Source organism: Pyrus communis, chromosome 13 (assembly GCF_963583255.1).
Source record: "Pyrus communis chromosome 13, drPyrComm1.1, whole genome shotgun sequence".
Lineage (NCBI taxonomy): Eukaryota > Viridiplantae > Streptophyta > Magnoliopsida > Rosales > Rosaceae > Pyrus > Pyrus communis.
In genome coordinates, this window is record NC_084815.1 from 20,368,267 (window position 1) to 20,392,625 (window position 24,359).

The 24,359-nt window shown below is 34.7% G+C and overlaps 2 protein-coding genes and 1 pseudogene across 3 annotated transcripts; all 3 read left to right on the plus strand.

The window, feature by feature from the left end:
• The first annotated feature begins 1,200 nt into the window (after positions 1-1,200).
• On the plus strand, positions 1,201-4,064 carry LOC137711957 (protein ROOT INITIATION DEFECTIVE 3-like; annotated as a pseudogene).
• Positions 4,065-8,197: 4,133 nt separating this feature from the next.
• Positions 8,198-11,196, plus strand: LOC137712045 (beta-glucosidase 24-like). Its single transcript, XM_068451192.1, has 11 exons — positions 8,198-8,282; positions 8,394-8,452; positions 8,529-8,604; positions 8,746-8,823; positions 9,303-9,390; positions 9,501-9,759; positions 9,865-9,980; positions 10,083-10,306; positions 10,427-10,455; positions 10,728-10,942; positions 11,022-11,196. Exons 1-11 carry the CDS (start codon positions 8,213-8,215, stop codon positions 11,194-11,196), a joined length of 1,389 nt encoding a protein of 462 aa, XP_068307293.1. The 5' UTR covers positions 8,198-8,212.
• A 7,309-nt stretch (positions 11,197-18,505) lies between these two features.
• On the plus strand, positions 18,506-22,416 carry LOC137713178 (argininosuccinate synthase, chloroplastic-like). Of its 2 annotated transcripts, XM_068452445.1 has the most exons (11): positions 18,508-18,661; positions 18,732-18,809; positions 19,041-19,099; positions 19,203-19,287; positions 19,472-19,613; positions 20,367-20,415; positions 20,537-20,719; positions 21,024-21,098; positions 21,173-21,358; positions 21,480-21,568; positions 21,653-22,416. In XM_068452445.1, exons 2-11 carry the CDS (start codon positions 18,743-18,745, stop codon positions 22,197-22,199), a joined length of 1,482 nt encoding a protein of 493 aa, XP_068308546.1. In that variant the 5' UTR covers positions 18,508-18,661; positions 18,732-18,742; the 3' UTR covers positions 22,200-22,416. The 2 variants fall into 2 exon arrangements, with proteins under 2 accessions (XP_068308545.1, XP_068308546.1); XM_068452444.1 differs by having other exon boundaries at positions 18,506-18,809.
• Positions 22,417-24,359: the final 1,943 nt, after the last annotated feature.

Genomic DNA, 24,359 nt, shown 5'->3' on the forward strand with positions numbered 1-24,359 from the left:
ATCTTGATTAAAATTAGTAGGATTTTGAGTAAGTTTATAAGGGGATCTTCAATGGGAAAATTCAAATTTGAGATTCAAAAAATCATAGTTACATCTCATTCTACATTTTTGACATATGTAAATGAAAGTGGGGATCCAATTTAATTTTCTCTCTTGAATGTAAGTTTAAGTTTTATTTACATCTTCGGGAGAAGATGAATAATTTACATTCGATCATTAGAGAATTTTCCAGCAAAAAAAGATGAAAAATGCTCATTTCAAGGCATTTTGCATCTCCCATTGGAGATACCCTAAAATTTCATACGTATTCAATTAGGACTTGATTTGAAAAGATTTTAAAAAGTGAAGGATTCCGAAGAATTGGATAGATTTCATAGAGTATTTCAAGCATAACAAATAACAAATACCTCATTTCCCATGAGATTTTGAGGCATCTCACTCAAAATTTTACATAGAATCTATAAATCAATTGAACTCATCAAACTCCATAGATTTATAAATCAATTAAATTCTCTCCAAAATCTCAATTTAAGAATCATTTTTCTTCTTCAGGGGCCCACTTACGTAATTGCTTCGATGTGTCTTTGCTTCATTGGACATAGCCGGCAAATCATGTATTTGCATGTCGACCACTTGTATAACATAGACACATGACGCTCTTCACAAGAAAATTCATAAGACGTTACAGTAACAACATTTAAATCCAATCATGAACTCCCACATGGACAAACTAAAACACATGGTAATATTTAATTGGCTTCAAATACGTCACCGTGAGTAACCTTTCAGTGCACACAAAAACATTATCACTGATGTTACTGTTCCCCTCAAATTATAACATATGTATTTTTCTATTAATATTGTAGCCTAAAAATGATACATATCAATCATATCATTCTCGTATTATAACACCTAATTTTGCACAACAGTGTTTCCAGTGCACATAAAAATTTCTCCCTTCAAACCCCGAAGTGCTATACGAGCAAGACAATCGAAAGGTACGAAATTCTCCAGCTGCCTTTGTCCTTTCCACGCTTTTACGTGCCATGCGTCACCCCTTCCATGCACGCCCACAGACTAAAGCCCTTTGACATGCATTGTGCCTTGCATAATCACAATTCACAACTCTCTATAAAACTCTACATTTCTCTATGCAATTTCAAAACACACACAAAGAGACAGAGACCGAGAGAGGAGAGAGAGATGGGAAGTGGTGGTGGTGAGGCGGTGGTTGTGTGCAGTGACAAGAGTATGGTAGCAGGGATAACTATATGGAACATAGACACAGGGGATCGACTCCTTCACATACCAACCTGCGCTTCTCCTGCTCGTGGTCTTGTGTGCTTGAGAAACCAGGTCCTTGTAGCTGCTCAGGTTCACAAACCAGGCTCCGTGGGCGGCGGGCCATCTCTATGTGGAATTTGAACAAGGTAATTCTCAGAGCTTTTGGACTCGATTTCAACAATGAGAGTTTGTTTGATTTCAGTGATCTTGTACTAGAATAGGAAATGTGAAATGATTTACGCACACCTCTTTTTTTTTTTTTTTGTCCCAACAAACCCTTGTGATTATTGGATTGATAAATCAAAGGAGAATTAAGGGGACATAAAAGAAATAGAGACCAATGAATGTTGGTCAGAGTGGAAGGGGCTCTGGTCGCTTAAGCAAGTGGTCTCGGTTTCGAGCCCTTGTGGATGTAGAAAACTTTCTTGGAAGAGGTCCCCGCATATGCGCCCGACCGTACCTCAAAGGATTAGTACTGAGCTTTGCCTGGGGACACCTTGGGAAACCTAAAAAAAAAAGAAAATAGAGATACGTAGAAGGAGGAACGGGGTGTGAAAATCATTTTCCTAAAAAATTTGATTGTCTTCTCTCGTAAATCTGTGTGTGGATTGATTCCCATGTATACATACATGGATTTGATCATATGAAATTAGGATTTAAATTGGGAAAATCACATTTTTTTAACATCTCAAATCGGTGAACTTGATATATTTTTCTCGGAATTTTAATTGGTACTCTAGAAGAGTAATCCATCACTTCAAAAGAGTCTTTTCAACACTCCCAAAGGGTCATTTTGCACTCCTTCCTCATAAAAACATTAGAGTAATATTGACATGGATGATGGATTCGTGCAGGACGACAATTTTGGAGTGTTACAGTTCCCTAGTTAACCCTGGGGTTTTGGAAATTGTAATTGATCTCTGTTCAGTTATGTGTAAATGTTGGCCTAATGACGATTAGAGACTCAAGAAAATGCCTGAAAGAGATCAATTTATTAGAATGGATTATATGGTCTATTTAAATACAAATTGTATTCAATCTTACATTCTGTAGTTTGACAAGCTATTTAACTAGAGGGGCTGATCAAAAGAATATCCAAGGTTTTGTACAACCATTGGTGGCTTAATACGTGGATTAACCTCAATAACTATGGTTGTCACCAATAACCTTCAGTTAAGATGATTTACCCCTATAATCTCACCTTGGGGGAGATCATTACATGTTCTTTGTGTTTCAAATTTCAAGATTGCTACGATCTTAGGAAGAAATTATATTACACAAGGAAATTCGGTTATCCTTTGCAATTTTCCTGTACTGATTGATGTCTAGGTTTAAACCGTTGTATTCGGTAGATTGCGCACACCTCTGATTCTAAAAATAGGTGTGTGGATAACACCATCCTTTTGAACTAAAAAACGTAAACAATAACATTATTTTCTCGTGCAAATCATATTTTGTTTGTTGTATGCAATATTAGCCTCAGAGGCCTATTCAGAGCTACCCGCTGGAGGCCATTGGGCCACTTTCTTCCACAAAGAATGGTCTATATCTTGCAGTTGGCGCTCTATCTGGAGATGTTTACCTATGGGAGGTTTGTAATCACTGCCACCAATTCCACCACTTTTTCTTGTTTCGAAATGCTGTGTCATGGTAAATAAGAAAGTCGATAATGTTGGGTCCTGATTGCAATGAGTTGATGCATAGGTTACTAACGGAAAAATGCTCAAAACTTGGCGTGGACATGATAAATCTTTGAGCTGTATGCTGTTTTCGGATGATGGTTCTCTTCTTGTTTCTGGTTCAGATGATGGGATGATATTTGTGTGGAACTTGATTAGGTAACAACTAAACTTTGTATTTTGCCCTCGTCACTTTTTAGATGCTAGAAAAACTCTAGGATAATAAGAATTTAACAGATGCTATTTTTCAATCGTTTGGATGGCAGTTTGCTGGATGTAGAAAATGTTGAAAGCTTTCCGTCACCATTACATTATTCAACGGAGCATAAATCCTCTATAACTGGCTTGTTAACTACATCAGGCATCTCTAGTCCAGTGTTAATATCAAGCTCACTTGATGGCTTTTGCAAGGTCGCAAAACTTGTTTTAGTTCTTGCTCCAGAAAATTGTATCTTTTGATTGATCATCTTCTTACTGAGAGCAAATTATTCTTTTGATTTATGTATCTGTTGTTAGGTTTGGGATCTAGTCTTGGGAAACCTCATGCATACTCAAGTTTATCCACCAGGGATAACTGCAGTTACTCTTCACTCAACGAAGCAGTTAATTTTCTCCGGAAGTATAGACGGAAGAATTTTTGTGAACAAACTCGAAATCGGACTGGTAGAGGATTATTTGGTTGGTGCTGAAGATCAGTCACCTGTGCTAAAAGGACACAAGTAATGTAATTGGTCTTCCAAGTTAATTTTGTTAGATCGCTGGAGATAAACGTCTCCTTTTCTCAACAAAATCTTTTCTGTTATAGTTCATTTATTTTTCAGCATCTTATTAATGTAGTTGTAAGTTGCAACTAGATTAATCTCTCTTCTCTCTCGTTTCAAATCTGAGAAGAAGAAAAAAAAAATACTACTAGACTATAACAAAATAAGAGCTATATTCATTTTTCCATATTATTGTTTGCTTACATACCTATAATTCCTGCAACGGATCTGTTACCGCATTAACCTTCAGCAAATCTGGTCTGATATCCGCATCTGAGGACTGCACCATCTGCATTTGGGATATCAGCAGTTGTGAAATCATCCGAAGATTCAAACATCAGAAAGGTAACCTTTGCTTATAGTCTTCCTTTCTGTTTTTTTGTTTTCAGTTCTCTTTCTTGAGAGGGTTGAGTCTGCCAACTTTTATTTTTCGTGGTATATAGGCATGCATAAATGTCATTGTTCGCGAGTCTACACGCCAGTTGCATAATCTTATTATATGCATTAGGCTGTATGGCCTTCCCATTAGGGTTCGAGCAATGCTCGACTCTTGAAGGGGGAGTTTTCAATGGCTTTGTTAGGTTTTGTTTGTAATGTTATGTTAGCCAGTTGTTTTAAACAAGAATCTAATTGTGGTTCTACTTCTAATTTATTTATGTTTTAGGTAAGGTAAATTAGCAAAAAAAATGAGAATATTATTTGTATTACTCTGAATGTTGAAACATTATGTGCCTACTGTTTAATTTTTACAAAGTTAATGTATCTACCAAAGAGAAGATGTCTAACAATGAAAAACAAATTAAATGTTGTTGACCAAAAAGAGAAAAAAAAAAAAAAATTAAATGTCATCCACTAATCAAAATACACTTTGGGTTTGTTTGGGAAGTGTTTTTAAACAACTAAAATCACTTTTAAAGAAAGTGTTATTGCGTTTAGGAAACACTAGTTTTGTGTTTTTGCATGAAGTACTTCAAGTGTTTTTTCAGAATTAATGTGCATTTTTACTAGAAATTGGTTTCAAAAACATTTTCTGTAAAGCATTTTTAGTCATTTAAAAACACTTTCCAAACCAGCCATTTATCTATTTCTTCCATCTAATTTTGAAATCCTACAGTTTCATTCTAATGAAATAGATGTCAACCATGTCATACTTGTGAAATTATTTATTATTTTACTAATTTAAGAAAACAGAAAGTATATTACTCATCCCCACAAATGCATTTTTTATTGTTTTACAAATTTATAAAACCATATTTTTTTAATTGTTTTGCTTTTATACTATTTATTTTTGTACAAATTTCAGACCGAAAGAAGACCAAAATAAAAATAAAAAGTAAATTGAGATTATTGCACAATTTTTGTTTTTTGTTGCAAGGTTTTGGTGTGGCTCTGGTGCAAAAATTTGTTTGATCTTTGGGTTGATTAAAAATGAAAAAGAGAATAAACAAAACTAAGACCACTTTAAACGTTGGGTTAGTACTGCAAAAACTGTTTTGGCACCTTTGGTGAACAGAAATTGGGTCAGACAAAAAACAGAAACTAAACAGCCCAAATCAGCCCGTAATACAACTGCCATTGAAGCACAGCAATCTTGCTCCGTGCACGGCCATCCTCCCCAGCAGTGGATCCATCCAACCGACTCCCCAGAAGTGGCGGAAGAGAAAGCCGCAACCCTCCTCCATCGAGCAGCAAATGGATCTGAGTCATAGAGTGTAAAAACTTGTGGTCTGAACCAGAGTTTAAAAGAAACCAGTGGGAAAGAAATCCCACCAGCAAGTTAGGTCAAGAGATTTTTGAGACCCAAGACGACGTTAAAAATGTGTCATTACTTCATATAAAAAAATTATTTGTTTTCACATGTAAGACATCAATAAAATTATATTTAGAAAAACACTTCAAACTCAATAATTTAGAAACACATAATAACTAATTTATTTTATATCGAGAGAAAAAAACTAAAAAACTTTGGGCTTACAAGTAGATAGATTATGAGTTTTGTTTTCCATCTAAACTTTTAAAGTGTTTTTGTATAAATCGTGAGGTATTTTTTCTTATTTACTAACCTCGTCAATATAAGACTAAAAAAATAATAATGTTTTCGAGTCTTTAAGAATATGTATAAGTAATGAATGAACACTAAGTTAAACCTTTTGATGTCATGTAATATTATTTGCAAATTTGGTCTAAAAATTTAGTCTACGCGTTACTCTTTGTTGAAGATTAGACTTGAATTGGAATGGATGTTTAAAAATAACAACCCACATAACTACTAGCTAGTAAATAAATTAACAACCAAATAAAAATTTGTAAAAATTGAAAAAAATAAACATGCACATAACATTTCGAACTTAGGACGTCTCGTTAATTTTAAACAGCCATTGCTTCTAATTAAACTTCTTGATCTTTCAGCCAAATTTTATAAATTTATACAATTATGAAAAGAAATTTGTAAAAATTGAAATGTAAATAAGCACCCATGATGTTTTGAACCTAAGACCTCCTCATTTCATTAATTTTGAACAACAAAAGCACTAGATCTGATTAAATTTCTTAGTCACTAAACCAAATTTTATAAATTTATACTCTTATAAAAACATATATCATTACCCTAATAATTTTGTTGCCCCCAACTTTTTTGGGCCTCAGACGGTCGTCCTGCCCGCACTGGACCTGGGCCGGCCCTGCCACCAATAATATGTCAAAAAAGGCGTACACATGGGAGAGAAGGTACTCTAATGAAGGGGGAAAGGGAACTTTCACGAAAGGAGAGGCTGATGGTTTGCCTATAAATAGTGGGTTTTGTTTAGTTGTTATTAATATTTCAAGAACCCTAGATACCAAACTCCTAATATACTGGTGATCCACATAAAAAATATCTCACTTAATTTCAAGAAAAAAAAAAAGGTTACCATTTTCTCAGTTTGTTAATTGTTTCTTGTTGTTGACCAAAAAAATATATATAGAAAAAATAGTGTTTAATCTTGTTTAATTAGTTGGTTTCTTGTTTTCTTGTTCATGGCTAGACAAGAAGAGGTCCTATAAAGATGGGTTAAGTTTCATTAATCTGACAAGAAATATTAATTAAAGATTAAGATTAGGGTTTTTGTTTTGGAGGTCATGGAGTTCTTACCACCATGGTTAAGGATCTTACAAGGGATGTGTGCCATTGCTTTTATTATTGCCTCTTTGTCACAAGGTTTGTAAGTTCTAATTATAAAATTAACTTCAATATCTTAAATCTTAAAATTTCTCTTGATAATTATTTTTTGCTTTGTTTGCTCACCATATTGCATCAACAACTAAGACAAATTACAATTGTGGAACAGTTCTTCATATGAAAATATGTTGAGGCACGAATTTTCCAATCGATAAAACATGTCTTCGGGTTTTTTTTTCTTCGCTATTTTTAAGCTGCATCTCAAACATGAAAAAGGGAATAAAATTTATAGAAACCTTCATCTTAATCCTTAGCAAAGATGACTTTTAGATTAAAACCATTAGTAAGGTCAAAATTTAATTTTACTCCCTTGATACATTAATAACCTCATTTATTAATTATATTTTGATTTTTTTATTATTTCTCTTTTTCTTCCTAGTTTCTAATGTATTAATTTTATTTCATTATAATTTTTATTTTCATTTCATTTATCGTAATATATTTTGTTGTAAACATTTAGATAAATTAATTTTTGTTATTCAATATATTTCGATGTACTTTGTCTTCTTCATTTAGGTAAATTAAATTCATTATAATACATTTTGGTGCATAGATTTAGGTAAACACATTTCGGTGCATACATTTTGATATAAACATTTAGGTACATAAATTCAATATAATACATTTCGGTGCATACATTTCGGTATATACATTTTAGTATACACATTTAGATAATTAATTTAATATAATACATTTCGGTGCATATATTTTGGTAATTAATTTAATATAATACATTTCGGTGCATATATTTTGGTAATTAATTTAATATAATACATTTCGGTGCATATATTTTGGTACATACATTTTGGTACTAACATTTAAATACATTAATTCAATATTATACATTTCGGTACTAACATTTAGATATATTAATTGAGTCTTTCAAGTTTGAAGAATATTAAATAAAATTAATAAATTAAATAAAATCTTTTTTGGTCAAAAAATAAATTAAAATGTGTATATTAATAAATTTAAATATTTAATGGGAAACATTAATTGAAATGCATATTAATTATTTTGAATTAAGGACACATCAAAGGATTATAATCAATATCTAATCTAATATCAGGTTTATTTTAAATTTCAATCTTTTGAAGGATTAAAGTTAAAAAAATCCAATAAATTTAAGTGCAAACGTTGATGCAGCTGATGTGAATGCTGAGAACGAGTTTCAGCCATTACAAAATGCATCAAACCCTAAAGAACAAAAAGTGAAGAGGTCCGACTTCCCTAGTGATTTCGTGTTCGGAGTCACCACTGCTGCTGCACAAATGGAAGGATCTGCAAAAGAAGCAGGAAGAGGACCAAGTGTTTGGGACTACTACGTTGAGAAATTCCCAGGTTTATATATATATCAGCTGCTAAGACATATATATTATAATGCATGCATTTACTTTTCTTAGTTTCTTATGTTCGTTATGTTTTGTTTATGATTTTTTTGTTTACCCTCAGAACGGATTGCAGACCACACGAACATGTTTACAGCCATCGATTCATACAAGCGATACAAAGTACATATCGAGCTAGCAATAATTAAGTTTCTCTCGTCTTTGGCATAAATCTTAAACCAAATATTTGTAATTGTAGGAAGAAGTGAAGGGTCTCAAGGACCTTGGAGTTGATTTTCACAGATTTTCCATCTCTTGGACCAGGATTCTTCCTAGTAATCAGTTTTACCTAGTTCTTTTTTTTATTTTCCAGTTCTGCTAATAAGTGGTTCCGCTAATCTGTGAATTAAAATTGAAGGTTTTATGTTTAATCTCTGCTAAACTCTTGCTTTATGTTTGAAACTCTCAATCTGCAGAGGGAACCTTGAGTGGTGGAGTAAACCAAGAGGGTATCGATCACTACAACAACTTCATCGATGAACTAATCAAGAATGGTAAGAATATGTTCAAGCAAATCCTTTATATTACGACAATAATTGATCTTGTATATATTATACATAAGTTTGTTGAAATCTATATATCCAGAAAGATCTCGTAGGCTTCCGTAATCTCATGAGCATCTCAGTTGAACTTTGTTTATGTTGTACTAATTTGTTCCACATCGACCAGCTCAAAGTAGAAACAACGCTTTATTTTCCACATATTTTATTTTTCATTCTTTGTGTACAAGTTTGACAAATCCACTCTCTAGAAATTTGGCAAATCCACTTCACATAAAATACAATTTTCAAATAGTCATGCGGTCGTATTCACAGAAAGTTCTTAATGTGATGAGTGTTATAATATGGATGGATGATAAATTTACAGTTTAAAATTAATAATGAACACACATGAGTTGGACTCTAACATCACAAGGTGGGGTTAACTGTCACACTGAAGAGTTTCTAATATATCACCATATGTTTTAATGCAGACATCACACCATTTGTGACGATACTGCACTTTGATCCACCACAAGCTTTGACAGACAAGTACGGCGGCATTCTCAATCGCTCCTTCGTGTAAGCACCTTCTAAATTACATCCATTTCATTTCTCATAGTTTAGGATAACATACCATTTAGTCATTGACCATAAATTCTGATATTTTCCTTGTCACTTTTTCTTTTCAGGAAAGATTTCAAGGATTACAGTAAACTTTGTTTTAAACTTTATGGAGATAGGGTGAAAAATTGGATTACAATCAACGAGCCATGGATTATGGCGAAGATGGGGTACGACAAAGGCGTTGGTCCACCCGGCAGGTGTTCAGTTCAAACTGTATTTCCGTGCACAAATGGTGGTAATTCAGCCACAGAACCTTACATTGTGTCACACCACCTTCTCCTCGCCCATGCTTCCGCCGTTAAGCTTTACCGAAAGAAATTTCAGGTGAAACGCTCATACCGAATCTGCTGAAATAAAGAAGCTTTGTCTTTTGCATATCTCAAATAAATGAGATTAAATTTTTTTTTCTTGGTTAATATTATTTTTTAGGAAAAGCAAGGCGGACAAATTGGAATTTGTCTAGTAGGGCAATTTGTCAAGCCTTATTCGAGTTCGGTAGAAGACAAAGCTGCAGCAAAAAGAATAATAGACTTTGAACTTGGATGGTTAGTATATATATGTGTGTGTACAACTGTATATATATCCCTAAATTTACTTGTTTCATTGGTATAAGAATTCTTATTGCTGTATATGGTGTTCTTATTTAGGTTCATGGAACCATTAGTATATGGATCTTATCCAAAGAGTATGAGACGATTTGTCAAGGACAGGCTACCACATTTCACTGAGAAAGAGGAGAAGATGATCAAGGGATCCTTAGATTTTGTCGGCATCAACTATTACAGCACGAGATATGGTAGAAACAACCCAGCAGATCCACAAACACCAATCTCCTATAGCAATGATCCTTTAGCTTTGGCGTCGATTACTAGTAAACTTCATAATAACTCACCATTACTTCTTTTCTGTGTGCGCACATGTGTTTTTGTGTCAATAAGTCAATGAGAATTTTTAAAACTTATACGGTTTTCTTATGTTGTGATTGTTGTAGATGCAAATGGAACCCAAATTGGTCCTCAGGTGCACATAACTTTTGACTTGCGAAGTTGATATTTATTAACTGAGCCAATGGGGAAGGATGACATGCATATATAATTTTGTACTATGTAGTTTAATTTCCATCTTTCTATATAGGGAATTGTTATTAGCACTCCAAAAATCTCATTTGGCACTCCAAACATTCCATAATTAGAAAGAAAAATACACTTGTGAGGAGTGTAAAATGAGATTTTTGGAGTGTTAATAACAATTCCCTCTATATATAGTAAAACTAAGTTCGTTTAATTGTGTAGGCTGGAGGCAGTCGGTTCGTCTACAGTTACCCTCAAGGCCTACAACAACTTCTAAAGTTTATGAAAAAGAAGTACCGGCACCCTAAAATCTACATTGCTGAAAATGGAATAACTGAGGCAAAGGACGATAAACTAAGACTTAGTGACGCACTTAAGGATCCACATAGAATTCAATCCATTCTTCGCCATTTGTACTGGATCAAGAAGGCAATAAAGTAAGTCACTGCAATCTATGTTTACAAGTTTGAGGATGCATGGAGTATACATTTACTTATGTTGTTTTTGTTTTTGCAGGAGTGGTGTGAATGTCAAAGGATATTTCCACTACACTTTATCTGATAATTTTGAATGGGGAGAAGGCTATATCCCAAGATTTGGGCTTTACTATGTCGACTACAAAGACAATCTCAAGCGTATTCCAAAAGAGTCTGCTAAGTGGCTCCCTAAGTTCCTAAAGGGCGAGGCTTGACGTACTCAGGTTTCGATATAAACTCCAGATGGTTGATCAAGCTCGTCTACTTTCTTGCACACAATTGCAGAAAACTGTAAATAAAGAGTGGTAACATATGTACTATATGTGCCTTGAATGTTGAGTTTTATAGGCTTGTAATTTCTGTGGGAATGCCATGTACTTTTAATATACTTGTTATATTGCAAGTAAAACAATCTTACATCAACTTCTTTGATTGTCCTCTTATTAGTTAAAGAATCATTTTTTCAAGAGAGTTTAAGGGTTTCTTACACTCAATGAAACAAGTGAAGCAATTGTATCTCCCATTGCAAGGAGGCAGGAGTTTCCTACTATTCTATTTTTTCTCTTTTCTGCTATTAACAATTGGCTGCAATGAAGGGGATTAGTCTGTAACCAATGTGCGGTGGAACATCCTATACTCGTGCACAATTTTTTGATGACAAAACAAAACGAAAAAACTGAGAGGGAGGGATGCAAAATACCCAAAGCCCATTTAGTAGAAATTTGTAAGCAATGTCCATCTGCTAGAAACCTTTCCTTATTTTTGGGATCCTAGATCCACTTTTCATGGATGTTGAATTCCTAGATATGATGTATCGTATGAGGTTCAAAACTTGCAACTTCATCCTAGATATGATGTATCATATAAGGTTCAAAACTTGCAACTTCATCCTAGATATGATGTATCATATAAGGTTCAAAACTTGCAACTTTTTTTTTCTTTTATGAAATACTTTTTTCATGAAATACTCCTACAAACAATCACAAATATTTTTGCAGACAAAAAAAACCAAGCACAATTATTTTATTACGGTGTAAATGAATATTTTGTGTCATTTCAACTTCTCACAATGATAAATTATCTATTTAAAGTGGGTTGTACAAATGCAATCACGTCCAATTTTAAATTCTTCATCTACTAAGAATCCATCCATACATTAATTTTAATTACCTAACCCATCGATTGAAGTGTTATAAACAACAAACAAAGTATCTATGAGTAAATGGCACGTTTATGGCATTAAGGTAAATCACAAGTGCAACAACAACCATCGACATGACAATTACCTTTAGAAGGCTTACCACAGTTTCTACAACCATATGTGATGTTCGAAGTCTAAATCGTTTGGTGATGTGTATCCTACCTGGTGAAACTATTTAACCTCTACACGAATATCACTTTCATTGTTTCAATCACAAAACTATAACTTTTGCCTACATAACCACGTAATAGTTGGAATTTGTGCGTCCAAATCAGGTAGACATGAGGCAAGGCCGGTCTTGAGATTTTGGGGCCTGTGCGAGACCCCTAAAAATGTATATAATTTTGGTTGGTATGTTTACTTTTACATTTTAATTATTATGATTATGCATAAACTGAGATAAAGAAAAAAAATTGGTGTAGTGGTTAGGTACCTCTTTGTATATCCCTATGTTTCTAGGTTCGAAGCTCCTTATTTTTATATACCAAAAAAAAAAAATTAAATTAAATTAAAGCCCTTAAAAGGTGTAACATTTGGTTGCTATTTTTTTTTTTTTTTTTTTTACATATTAGTTTTTATTATTATATATAAATTGAGATAGTGTTAAAAAAGGAAAAAAAAATTTTGGTGTGGTGGCTAGTATCTGTTTACATCCCTATGTTTTTGAGTTCGAAACCATGCTTTTAAGTACCAACAAAAATTAAAATAAAACATAAAATCATGCTTTTAAATGTCAAAAATATTAAAATAAAATATGAAACATGCTTTTAAAAAAAATTAAACAAAACACAAATCAATGCTTTTAAATACCAAAAAAATAAAAATTTTCTTTTACATTTTAGTTTTTATTATTATATATAAATTGAGATAGTGTTAAAAAAGAAAAAAAAAAGACTTGGTGTGGTGGCTAGGTATCTATTTACATCCCTATGTTTTTTAGTTCAAAACCCATGCTTTTAAGGACCAACAAAAATTAAAATAAAACGCAAAAGCATGCTTTTAAATACCAAAAATATTAAAATAAAATACAAAACATGCTTTTATTACCAAAAAGAAATTAAAATAAAACAAAAAACTATGTTTTTAAATACCAAAAAAATAAATAAAATACAAAACATGCTTTTAAATACCAAAAAGAAATTAAAATAAAACGCAAAACCAGGCTTTTAAATACCAAAAAAAATAAAATAAAATACTAAAGAAAAGCCGCTTGGTGGTGCAGTGATAAGACGCTCAGGACAAAGAGACTGAATGAACAATTTGATATATAGGTGCAGATTTAATCTATATATTATACATAAAGGAAAAATAAAATCATAAATCGGGAGGCTTGCGAATTGTTGGCCCTGTGTACACTAGTACAAAAACATGTTTGCGCGACGAAAACTTGCGCGACGCAGCTAAATGCGTCGCGCAAAGTATGTTTGCGTGACGTTAAACACAAAACGTCGCGCAAATGGCCTTTGCGCGACTGCACTTTGCGTGACGAAGATTGGCCTGATCCACGTGTTAGTAACTAACAAGCTAAATTTTTTCAATTCCATGTGTTAGTAAACAAATAGATTGGCAAGTCGAGAATTGTATTTTTGAACTTTAATCTTTTAAGACGATTAAAATTTAATAAAAATCTAGTGTCAGATTGTATATTGATTTTAGTCTCTTAATGTGTACTGAATTCAAACTCATATTATATTTTTGTTTTATAGATATCTTATTTAATGTCATTGCATTAAATTTTAAATTTATTATTATACACATTTTAATTCATTAATTTTATTTAACTTCCTCTAATTAGTGTACCTAAACATCCATATCATAATATATTTCACTAAATTAGTGTACTGAAATATCCGTATCTAAATATATTGTAGTGAACTAGTGTACTGAAATATATTGGTAAACGTCCATATCATAATATATTTCACTAAATTAGTGTACTGAAATATCCGTACCTAAACGTCCATCAAAATGGTAGATTTACTAACACTTAGAGTTTATTAATACTTTCATTAAGTATAACATAAGATTTTGTGGTATCCACTTGTGTATAACATAAGATTGCATATGCTTAAAGCCAAGTAGATGGACGAAATTGAAGACCAAAGGAGACAATCCCCTTATGCCGTGCCAACCACACACCAATCCATCCATTCATTCAGTCACAAGCAACACCACACACCATTACAATCCCCTTTTGACGGTTAATTTAAGCGGACCTAATTAACCCGGGGTGTTGAGTTTCATAATTTATCGAAAGACCAACTGAAAATCATCTTGTATGCAAGTGTAACATGTGTGGAGAAGAACCCCTTAGCTATTCCATCATCCATTGATCCATCAAATACGTTTTACAATCTGTTTTGTTTCCAAGTTTCTGTTTTAATTTCAAATTCATCCAAAACCAATCCCCGAATTTCAATTTTCTTTTATACTAACATGTTGTTGATGATTCAAGCACCCAATCTTGAATTTAAACTATTACCGGATCATTTCAAGTATCACCGTCCATTCAAAGATAAATTCCATGCCGTTTGATTAAAAAAAAAAAAAAAAAACATGGCAGAATGATGGAGCCTTCACAAAGGATGTTTACGTGAAGCCCCACTACGAGGCATCGGAGCGGGAGGCATTGGAGCGAGAGGCATCAAAGCGGGAGGCATCGGAGCAGGAGGCATCGAAGATAGACCATTCGAGGCCTCGATACTTGGTGGAACGCTAGATGACCCAGGAAAGAGGTGCCTCTGGAGATAAGCCGCAAGCCTTTGACGGTCACTTTGAATTCGACCTTCAGATTCTTGCAGCTCATTAAGCTTTCTCTTCATGCCCGTCGAATAATTGTTTGCAAGCACGTGCAAACTTCTATTCTCGTGCTTAAGCTGTTTGATCTCTTACTTGAGACTTTCCACCTCTGCCATCAACGATTCAACCTGACGGGAACAAGCAAGTAGGCGTTGGCCCATGTTGGACACAGAGCCTGCACACTGAACACTGAGAGCGAGGGACTCTTGAACGGCCAACTCATCGGACTGTCCTGAAAGCAGCCTACTATCTTTAGGAGTGAGGAGGTTCCTAGCTACTATCGTAGCTGTTGTTGCATCCGTCATCATGGAGTCTTCACCTGTAAGAGGGCCATTAGAAGATAAAAAAGAAGAGCGCTATACATTACCTTGACGGGGCGCAACCAGATCGCTGCTGAGACTCAAATCTAAGCAAAGGTTAGATGGGGGTTAGCCATTTTTCAAAGGTGTTCAAAGAGAAGGGTTGGATGAAGTAAAATCTAAAAGGGCCGGAGACGATTTTCAAAGATGGGCAATCTTCAAAGTGTGCATGTTGGAGGTGATCGATACCTTTATAAAAAGTCAAGGCGACACGACCACCGATTCAAAAAGCCAGAATTTCCTGCGTAAAGTTCGGCGACGCTCTCTCGGCTTTCCAGAAAACGCGTGCAACTTTGTCAAAAGATCTCTGACAGAGCCGCATCCGCACTACTACGTGTCGTTCAGAAATCGAAGAGGCGTTTGTTCAGAAATCGAAGAGGCGTTTGTTCAGAAATCGAAGAGGCATTCGTTCAGAAATCGAAGAGGCATTCGTTCAGAAATCGAAGAGGCATTCGTTCAGAAATCGAAGAGTCAGCACTCTTTTTCAAAAAGCCGGATTTGCTGGATCAAAATTTTTGTCGACAATGGTAAAAGAACAGTACCACCACTTGCTATTGGGAAATCCCTATATATGTCGACCTTCATCTTTTATGGCAAGGCAGACCTGAAGAAAATGCCCAACTCTTCCTCACCTCTGAGGGTGCACTCCCAGCAAAGCCTATCGAATTACTCAATTTTTTCTTCTTCCCCAAAGAAGATACTAGATGCCTGGAGTACAGATGACCTAGGAGGAAACGGTAGATCGAAGCATGTGGAGACAAGCACAACAAATACATGTGCTGATTCATTCACCGCTTCTTCAAAAGCAAAGGTATCTCATATCATCAAGGTAAAAAGCAAAAGTATCTCATATCATGCTATTTCCCTGTCTTTTTCTTTGTCCTTGTTCTTACTCGCATGACAAAGTGAAAGAAGCAATCAGCTGGCACTTGGAGTCAGTCTTCCGATCTGGAACCGACTGCTTGTAATCTATTCCCTGGTTGCTTACCTAGCTTTGCTCTCGAGTAGTCATCTTCAACGGTTGATACACTTCCAGAGAAGGGACCACTTCTGCAAAGGGGAGCAAGTAAGGCAAGTGAAAATGATACATTGAAGCATGTGGAGACAAGCAACAACTGCATATGCTGAGTTATCCTCTAACCCTCTTCAATACGAATTGGAGAGATTGAACAAATAAACAGATAAAAAGAGTAAGCTCAGACCTTCGGGGGAGACCAAAAGAATCTTCCAGCCCAGTTCAAGAGTAGCCTGTGGAAAATCAACGATTGGAGGAAACCAAAAGAATCTTCCAGCCCAGTTCACGAGTAAGCCTGTGGAATCACCAAGATCAAGCCTCAATGCAATCACCAAGGAGAAGATGAAATTTACACTCCATATAGGGTCAAGGAGTGTAGCTGTAAAAAATCATCAAAATCGGCGTTAAAACTACCGTTAAATCGTTATTTTTCCTATTTTTGGCGTATGCGATCTCGAAGCATATACAAATAAGTTTGACGGTTGGATCGTTGAAACTAGTTTCGTACAATGTGTTTCCCATCAAGTGCAATGGTATATGTATTTACTAAGTAGATTTTAATTTATTTATTTTGTGCTTATAACACTTAAGAAATTGAATGATATATATGTAAAAAAAATTATTATGGGTTTTTTTTAGAATAATATATTATTGTGGGGTTTATGTGAAATAAAAATTGAACTTGAAAGGAGTAAAGTCACATTTTTGGTAATTTTTTTAATACTTTAAAAAAAATAAAAAAACCTTGCGCGACGCTTTAATCGTCGCGCAAAACCACTTTGCGTGACGTCGAATTGTATACCTACGTCACGCGAATTGATAATTTTGGCGGTCCATAGCGAAAAATAGGCGTTTTTTTTCAATTTTTCCAAGCGAAAAATAGGTATGTAGCCTCATTATTACACCTTATCTTATCTCCTGTTGATACAAATTTTGTTGGTTTTTCGATTTTATTAGGGTCCCTTTTTTTAACGTCTGGCGTTCGTTGGTGAGTTTTTCTACTTTTTAGTACTTTTTTTGCAGATATAGCCTACAAATGTTGTCCCAAAGGTTGGACATAATCATTACTTCCTATTACAATTATTAAAGTTAATTCAATTAACTAAAGTTGATTTGAATGTGATGATGATGGAGATATTTGCATAGGTGATAGAATCTTGCTGACAACTTTCGATATTCAGATGGAATTTGCGTATGAATTTTGTTTATCTAATTTAGGGTGTTCTGTTTATATCGTAAGGGTACTTACGTCGCGCAAAACAGTATTGCGCGACGCCAATCTTCGTCGCGCAAAGGCCATTTGCGCGACGTTTTGTGCGTCCCGCACGATTTTAGCACTGAAGCAAGTAAGTTTTACCGCTTTTTCTGTTGACTTTGCGTGACGCAGGGCTACGTGAGTCGCGAAAAACATCTTTGCGTGACGTATGTGGCGTCGCGCAAAACAGCTTTGTGCGACGTAAGTGCACGTACGTTAAAAGGGAGACTCTTTTATGTTTGCCAGTGGGTGGGTATTTGGCTTTTTTGTTAAATTAGTTCTAACGTTGTCATAACTTTTCATGTTGAGTCTTAATAATAAAATCGATAAAAATAATTTTTGAATTTGTTTGTCGTAAATTATTTTGTTCTTTCGTGAAAAAGTTGTCAATATCTTAGTTAAGTGGAGAGATTGATTGATAAAAATACTATTAAAAGGTAGTCACATGGTCGGTCATGTAAATAATTAATGAGACTACTGTTAAAATCTGTCAATATCTTCGTTAAGTGGAGAGATTGATTCACAAAAATACTGTTAAAAGGTGGTCACGTGGTCGTTTATATGACAATTTAATGAGACTACTGATAAATTTTTCATAAAAGGATCAAAATAGTTTACGGTGAACAAATTTAAGACCACTTTTGTCGATTTCATTGTTAAGAATCAAAGTAAATAGTTATGATAATCTCAGTGGTTATTTTGCCTTCAAGTTTTTAATTTAGGCTTATTTTTAGCTAACTCGATTTCAATTTCATTGTGCCCTGAAACTCATTATTCGCTTTGGTTTGTTTAACGGAATACACATAAATAAGCTAAATTGGCGTGAATATTGAATTTTATAAAATAGAGGGAAGAATTTTGAGTTTTAGAAAATAAATGGATTCTAGCTAAAAATAAGGGTTTAGTTTGTTTTGGGTATAAACCTCCACAATAAACCCCAGTCCGACAGACGCTCAGACACACAGCCAGCGACTCGAACTACACAACCACCGTCTGTTCGCTCGTCACTCCTCACCATCCGCCGTTGTCGCCGCCGCTAACCTCCGTTCACGGAAGACTCCCTTCTTTTTCTTCCTCAGCAAATTCTACTTTTCTCCGTTGAATTTCATTTCTGATCTCAGCCGCCGCAACCATGGCCCAATTGAAGTCCATGTCCGCCTGCTCCGCCGTCAACCTTACTTTTCACGCGCCCAAAAGAGGTACATTTTCACCTTTCCTTTTCTCCAAAGATGGTTTTTTTTTCCTGAAATGATGCTGATTAATTTCGAGAATAAAATTTAAATCTTTATGGATTTAGAACAATTTGAGGAGAAATGAGCAGTACCCAGATGCTTAAAAGCTTAAATCTTGATGGAAAAATTGCTGGATTTTACAATTTGGTGTTGTATTCTGATATCAACGTGTATAATTTATTTTTGTTGTATGAGCAGAATCATATCCATATCATGGCAGAGTTTGTTGTCCGGGGAAATTATCTTCATTTCAAGAGGTAGCTGTACCTACACCTGTAATACCTTGCGTACATCAATTTTTGTTCGTTTTGCCTTTTTCGTGTTTGCAATGCGATTTTTCGTTTTAATTTGTTTCTGCAGTTGGGGGCACGAAAGAGTGAGCTGCAGGGGAATGCATTTGCGGTTACCAGTGGCAATGGAAGGGTAAGAGCTCATAACAAGCAAGGTGCGGTTGCCTAATCAGAGGTTATTTCACTTGCACATTAGATAGATAGACAAATAAAGGACCTCAATTGAGATGCCGATATATGATATTTAATTTTCAAAATTCACTTATTCGTTTGTCTTGTAATATTGTAGGTGTTGGATGCCAATTTTATATTTACCTTTACGTGAAATTGTGAATGCAGTTATTAGAGCGGTGCTGCCCACTTACAGCGAGACAGAAGTGTCCGGATCCACGAAGGAAAGAGGACTGCGTGGCAAATTGAACAAGGTTGTTCTGGCCTATAGTGGTGGCTTAGACACATCAGTCATTGTCCCATGGTTAAGGTATGCCGGTGTATTTTTCCCCCGAAAGGCATTTGTTTTCAAAACAAGTACTTAATGTCCCGCGAGATTACGAGACTCATCATGATTGAATTTTATCTTCGATTGCAATTCAAATTCTGAAAATTCTATACTTTTGTGGAGAACAATAGCTTTCATGCTTTGGAGGCATAAATTGCAGCCCTGTCCATATTCCAATGGTTTTTTTTGGGACACTTTGATATGCATGTTATAATTGCATAAATTTTCAAATTTTGGAATAAGTATTTTTTAATGTTCAATTTGTCTCATACCTCAGGGATAGTATGATTGTAGATGAAGCATATACGTAGGTTTAAACATAATTGTGGGTAAATAAGGAATTGACTACAAATTTAATACATTAGGAAACAGGGGTTTGTAGTATAACATAACATAAATTATATTATATATGTTTATATGTGTTGTACTTTCAAGAATAAGTATTGTTGCATTATCATGTTATCCTACTTTGTTACAGAATAGTTGAGATAATTGCTTTGGACCGCAACCAATAAGGACCAAACATAACTCTGTCTGATTAAAGATTAGTGGAATTCCCATTTTGGATAGTTTTCTTTTGTGTGCTGCATGCGTCCTCGTTTATGTATTCCGGAAGCATTTCCTCATACTCAATGTTAATGCATATTGATTTATTCTAAGGGAACACAGTTGACATTTTACTTCTGAGTATTGACTTTGTCACTATTGTTTTGTCTGATACTTTTTTACTTGCAGGGAGAATTATGGTTGTGATGTTGTTTGCTTCACGGCTGATGTTGGTCAAGTAAGTCAGAAGTAGCAACATCTACTTCAAAGTCAAAATTTTCTTGTTTCATGCTATGTACTTTAAGATAGTCATTATTGGTTCTGACTTGCGTGCTTGCTACTTTATTCGAAATTATTAGGGTATAAAAGAATTGGATGGTCTGGAAAAAAAGGCGAAAGCCAGTGGGGCTTCTCAGTTAGTAGTGAAGGATCTAAAGGAGGAGTTTGTAAAGGACTACATATTCCCTTGCTTGCGGGCTGGTGCAATCTATGAGAGGAAATACTTGTTAGGGACTTCAATGGCCCGTCCTGTTATTGCTAAGGTGATCTCTCAGTTTGATTTTTGCAATTCTGTGTTAGTTATGAATTCATCACCTTTGTAGATTGATACATCCACAGTCGAGACAAATGTACAGATTAAGATACTACCTTTTAGATTTCTTGATATATGCATATGTTCTTTCGAGGTCTAATTCTCGCTGGTTGGTTTCTCCGAGTATAGATCCTTATTGGTTCAATTTGAGAATTTTTACCATGTCATTTTGTCATGTCAATATCAGGATATCCTATAACACATTAAACTAAATATTTACCTATTACTCCATACAATGACATTTCTTAAAACAGGCCATGGTTGATGTTGCGAAAGAAGTTGGAGCTGATGCTGTAGCTCATGGATGCACTGGGAAAGGAAATGATCAGGCATGCAATTCAGAGCGTTTAGTATTACAACAACTTATGTACTCCTTCTGACACAATCTCTCTTGTCTGGTTAGGTTCGCTTTGAGCTGACATTTTTCGCTCTCAATCCCAAACTAAATGTTGTCGCTCCTTGGAGGGAGTGGGATATTACAGGTAGAGAAGATGCTATTGAATACGCTAAGAAACATAATGTGCCTGTCCCAGTGACAAAGAAATCCATATACAGCAGAGACGGCAATTTATGGCACCTAAGTCATGAGGTATAGGCTTTACAACTCTCCTTTTTGTCTGGATAAATAGGAATTTTCATATGAGATCTTACCTATTGAGTTCTAAAATTCTCTCTTCCATTTGTCTATATGTTGATTGAATTGATCAAAGGGTGATATTTTGGAAGACCCAGAAAACGAGCCCAAGAAGGATATGTTCATGTTAACAGTCGATCCTGAAGATGCACCAAATGTACCTGAGTAAGTTCCACCTGATCTTATGTGTTTTAGCTCTTACTGTGTGCGCTGAGTATGTTTCGAAACCCATGCTCTTGTTTCCTGTAGGTATGTAGAAATTGGAATCGTTTCTGGAATTCCAGTTTCAGTCAATGGGAAGGAGCTTTCACCAGCATCTCTACTTGATCATGTAAATCAGATTGGTGGAAAGCATGGAATTGGCCGTGTTGACATGGTTGAAAACCGGCTAGTTGGTATGAAGAGCCGTGGAGTCTATGAAACTCCTGGAGGCACCATCCTCTTCACTGCTGCACGCGAGCTGGAGTCTTTAACACTGGACCGAGAAACAATGCAAGTTAAAGACTCACTAGCCCTCAAATACGCGGAGCTGGTATATGCAGGCAGGTGGTTCGACCCACTTCGCGAGTCCTTGGATTCGTTCATGGAGGAAATCTCGAAAACAACCACCGGCTCAGTAATTCTGAAGCTGTACAAGGGTTCAGTTATCGTGACCAGCCGGAAGAGCCCGTACAGCCTGTACAGGCAGGACATCTCGTCGTTTGAGAGTGGGGATATATATGATCAGGCTGATGCGGCTGGGTTCATTAGGCTGTATGGCCTTCCCATTAGGGTTCGAGCAATGCTCGACTCTTGAAGTGGGAGTTTTCAATGGCTTTGTTAGGTTTTGTTTGTAATGTTATGTTAGCCAGTTGTTTTAAACAAGAATCTAATTGTGGTTCTACTTCTAATTTATTTATGTTTTAGGTAAGGTAAATTAGCAAAAAAAATGAGAATATTATTTGTATTACTCTGAATATTGAAACATTATGTACCTACTGATTAATTTTTACAAAGTTAATGTATCTACAAAAGAGAAGATGTCTAACAATGAAAAACAAATTAAATGTTGTTGACCAAAAAGTAAAAAAAAAAAAAAATTAAATGTCATCCACTAATCAAAATACACTTTGGGTTTGTTTGGGAAGTGTTTTTAAAGAAAGTGTTATTGCGTTTAGGAAGCATTAGTTTTGTGTTTTTGCATGAAGTATTTCAAGTGTTTTTTCAGAATTAATGTGCATTTTTACTAGAAATTGGTTTCAAAAACATTTTCTGTAAAGCATTTTTAGTCATTTAAAAACACTTTCCAAACCAACCATTTATCTATTTCTTCCATCTAATTTTGAAATCCTACAGTTTCATTCTAATGAAATAGATGTCAACCATGTCATACTTGTGAAATTATTTATTATTTTACTAATTTAAGAAAACAGAAAGTATATTACTCATCCCCACAAATGCATTTTTTATTGTTTTACTAATTTATAAAACCATATTTTTTTAATTGTTTTGCTTTTATACTAATTTATTTTTGTACAAATTTCAGACCGAAAGAAGACCAAAATAAAAATAAAAAGTAAATTGAGATTATTGCACAGTTTTTGTTTTTTGTTGCAAGGTTTTGGTGTGGCTCTGGTGCAAAAATTTGTTTGATCTTTGGGTTGATTAAAAATGAAAAAGAGAATAAACAAAACTAAGACCACTTTAAACGTTGGGTTAGTACTGCAAAAACTGTTTCGGCACCTTTGGTGAACAGAAATTGGGTCAGACAAAAAACAGAAACTAAACAGCCCAAATCAGCCCGTAATACAACCGCCATTGAAGCACAGCAATCTTGCTCCGTGCACGGCCATCCTCCCCAGCAGTGGATCCATCCAACCGACTCCCCAGAAGTGGCGGAAGAGAAAGCCGCAAGCCTCCTCCATCGAACAGCAAATGGATCTGAGTCACAGAGTGTAAAAACTTGTGGTCTGAACCAGAGTTTAAAAGAAACCAGTGGGAAAGAGATCCCACCAGCAAGTCAGGTCCAGAGATTTTTGAAACCCAAGACAACGTTAAAAATATGTCATTACTTCATATAAAAAAATTATTTGTTTTCATATGTAAGACATCAATAAAATTATATTTAGAAAAACACTTCAAACTCAATAATTTAGAAACACAAAATAGCTAATTTATTTTATATCGAGAGAAGAAAACTAAAAAACTTTGGGCTTACAAGTAGATAGATTATGAGTTTTGTTTTCCATCTAAACTTTTAAAGTGTTTTTGTATAAATCGTGAGGTATTTTTTCTTATTTACTAACCTCGTCAATATAAGACTAAAATAATAATAATGTTTTCGAGTCTTTAAGAATATGTATAAGTAATGAATGAACATTAAGTTAAACCTTTTGATGTCATGTAATAGTATTTGCAAATTTGGTCTAAAAATTTAGTCTACGCGTTACTCTTTGTTGAATATTAGACTTGAATTGAAACGGATGTTTAAAAATAACAACCCACATAACAACTAGCTAGTAAATAAATTAACAACCAAACAAAAATTTGTAAAAATTGAAAAAAATAAACATGCACATAACATTTCGAACTTAGGACGTCTCGTTAATTTTAAACAGCCATTGCTTCTAATTAAACTTCTTGATCTTTCAGCCAAATTTTATAAATTTATACAATTATGAAAAGAAATTTGTAAAAATTGAAATCTAAATAAGCACCTATGGTGTTTTGAACCTAAGACCTCCTCATTTCATTAATTTTGAACAACAAAAGCACTAGTTCTGATTAAATTTCTTAGTCACTAAACCAAATTTTATAAATTTATACTCTTATAAAAACATATATCAATATATTACCCTAATAATTTTGTTGTCCCCAACTTTTTTGGGCCTCAGATGGTCGTCCTGCCCGCACTGAGCCTGGACTGGCCCTGTCATCAATAATAATGTCAAAAAAGGCGTACACATGGGAGAGAAGG

Coding starts and splice junctions, on each gene's coding strand:
- LOC137712045 (XM_068451192.1), top strand. CDS start 8,213: ATGGAAGGATCTGCAAAAGAAGCAGGAAGAGGACCAAGTGTTTGGGAC. Junction 8,283..8,393: donor CTACGTTGAGAAATTCCCAG/GTTTATATATAT, acceptor GTTTACCCTCAG/AACGGATTGCAGACCACACG. Junction 10,456..10,727: donor GAACCCAAATTGGTCCTCAG/GTGCACATAACT, acceptor TTAATTGTGTAG/GCTGGAGGCAGTCGGTTCGT.
- LOC137713178 (XM_068452444.1), top strand. CDS start 18,743: ATGGCCCAATTGAAGTCCATGTCCGCCTGCTCCGCCGTCAACCTTACT. Junction 20,720..21,023: donor CCCGTCCTGTTATTGCTAAG/GTGATCTCTCAG, acceptor TTCTTAAAACAG/GCCATGGTTGATGTTGCGAA. Junction 21,359..21,479: donor TATGGCACCTAAGTCATGAG/GTATAGGCTTTA, acceptor AATTGATCAAAG/GGTGATATTTTGGAAGACCC.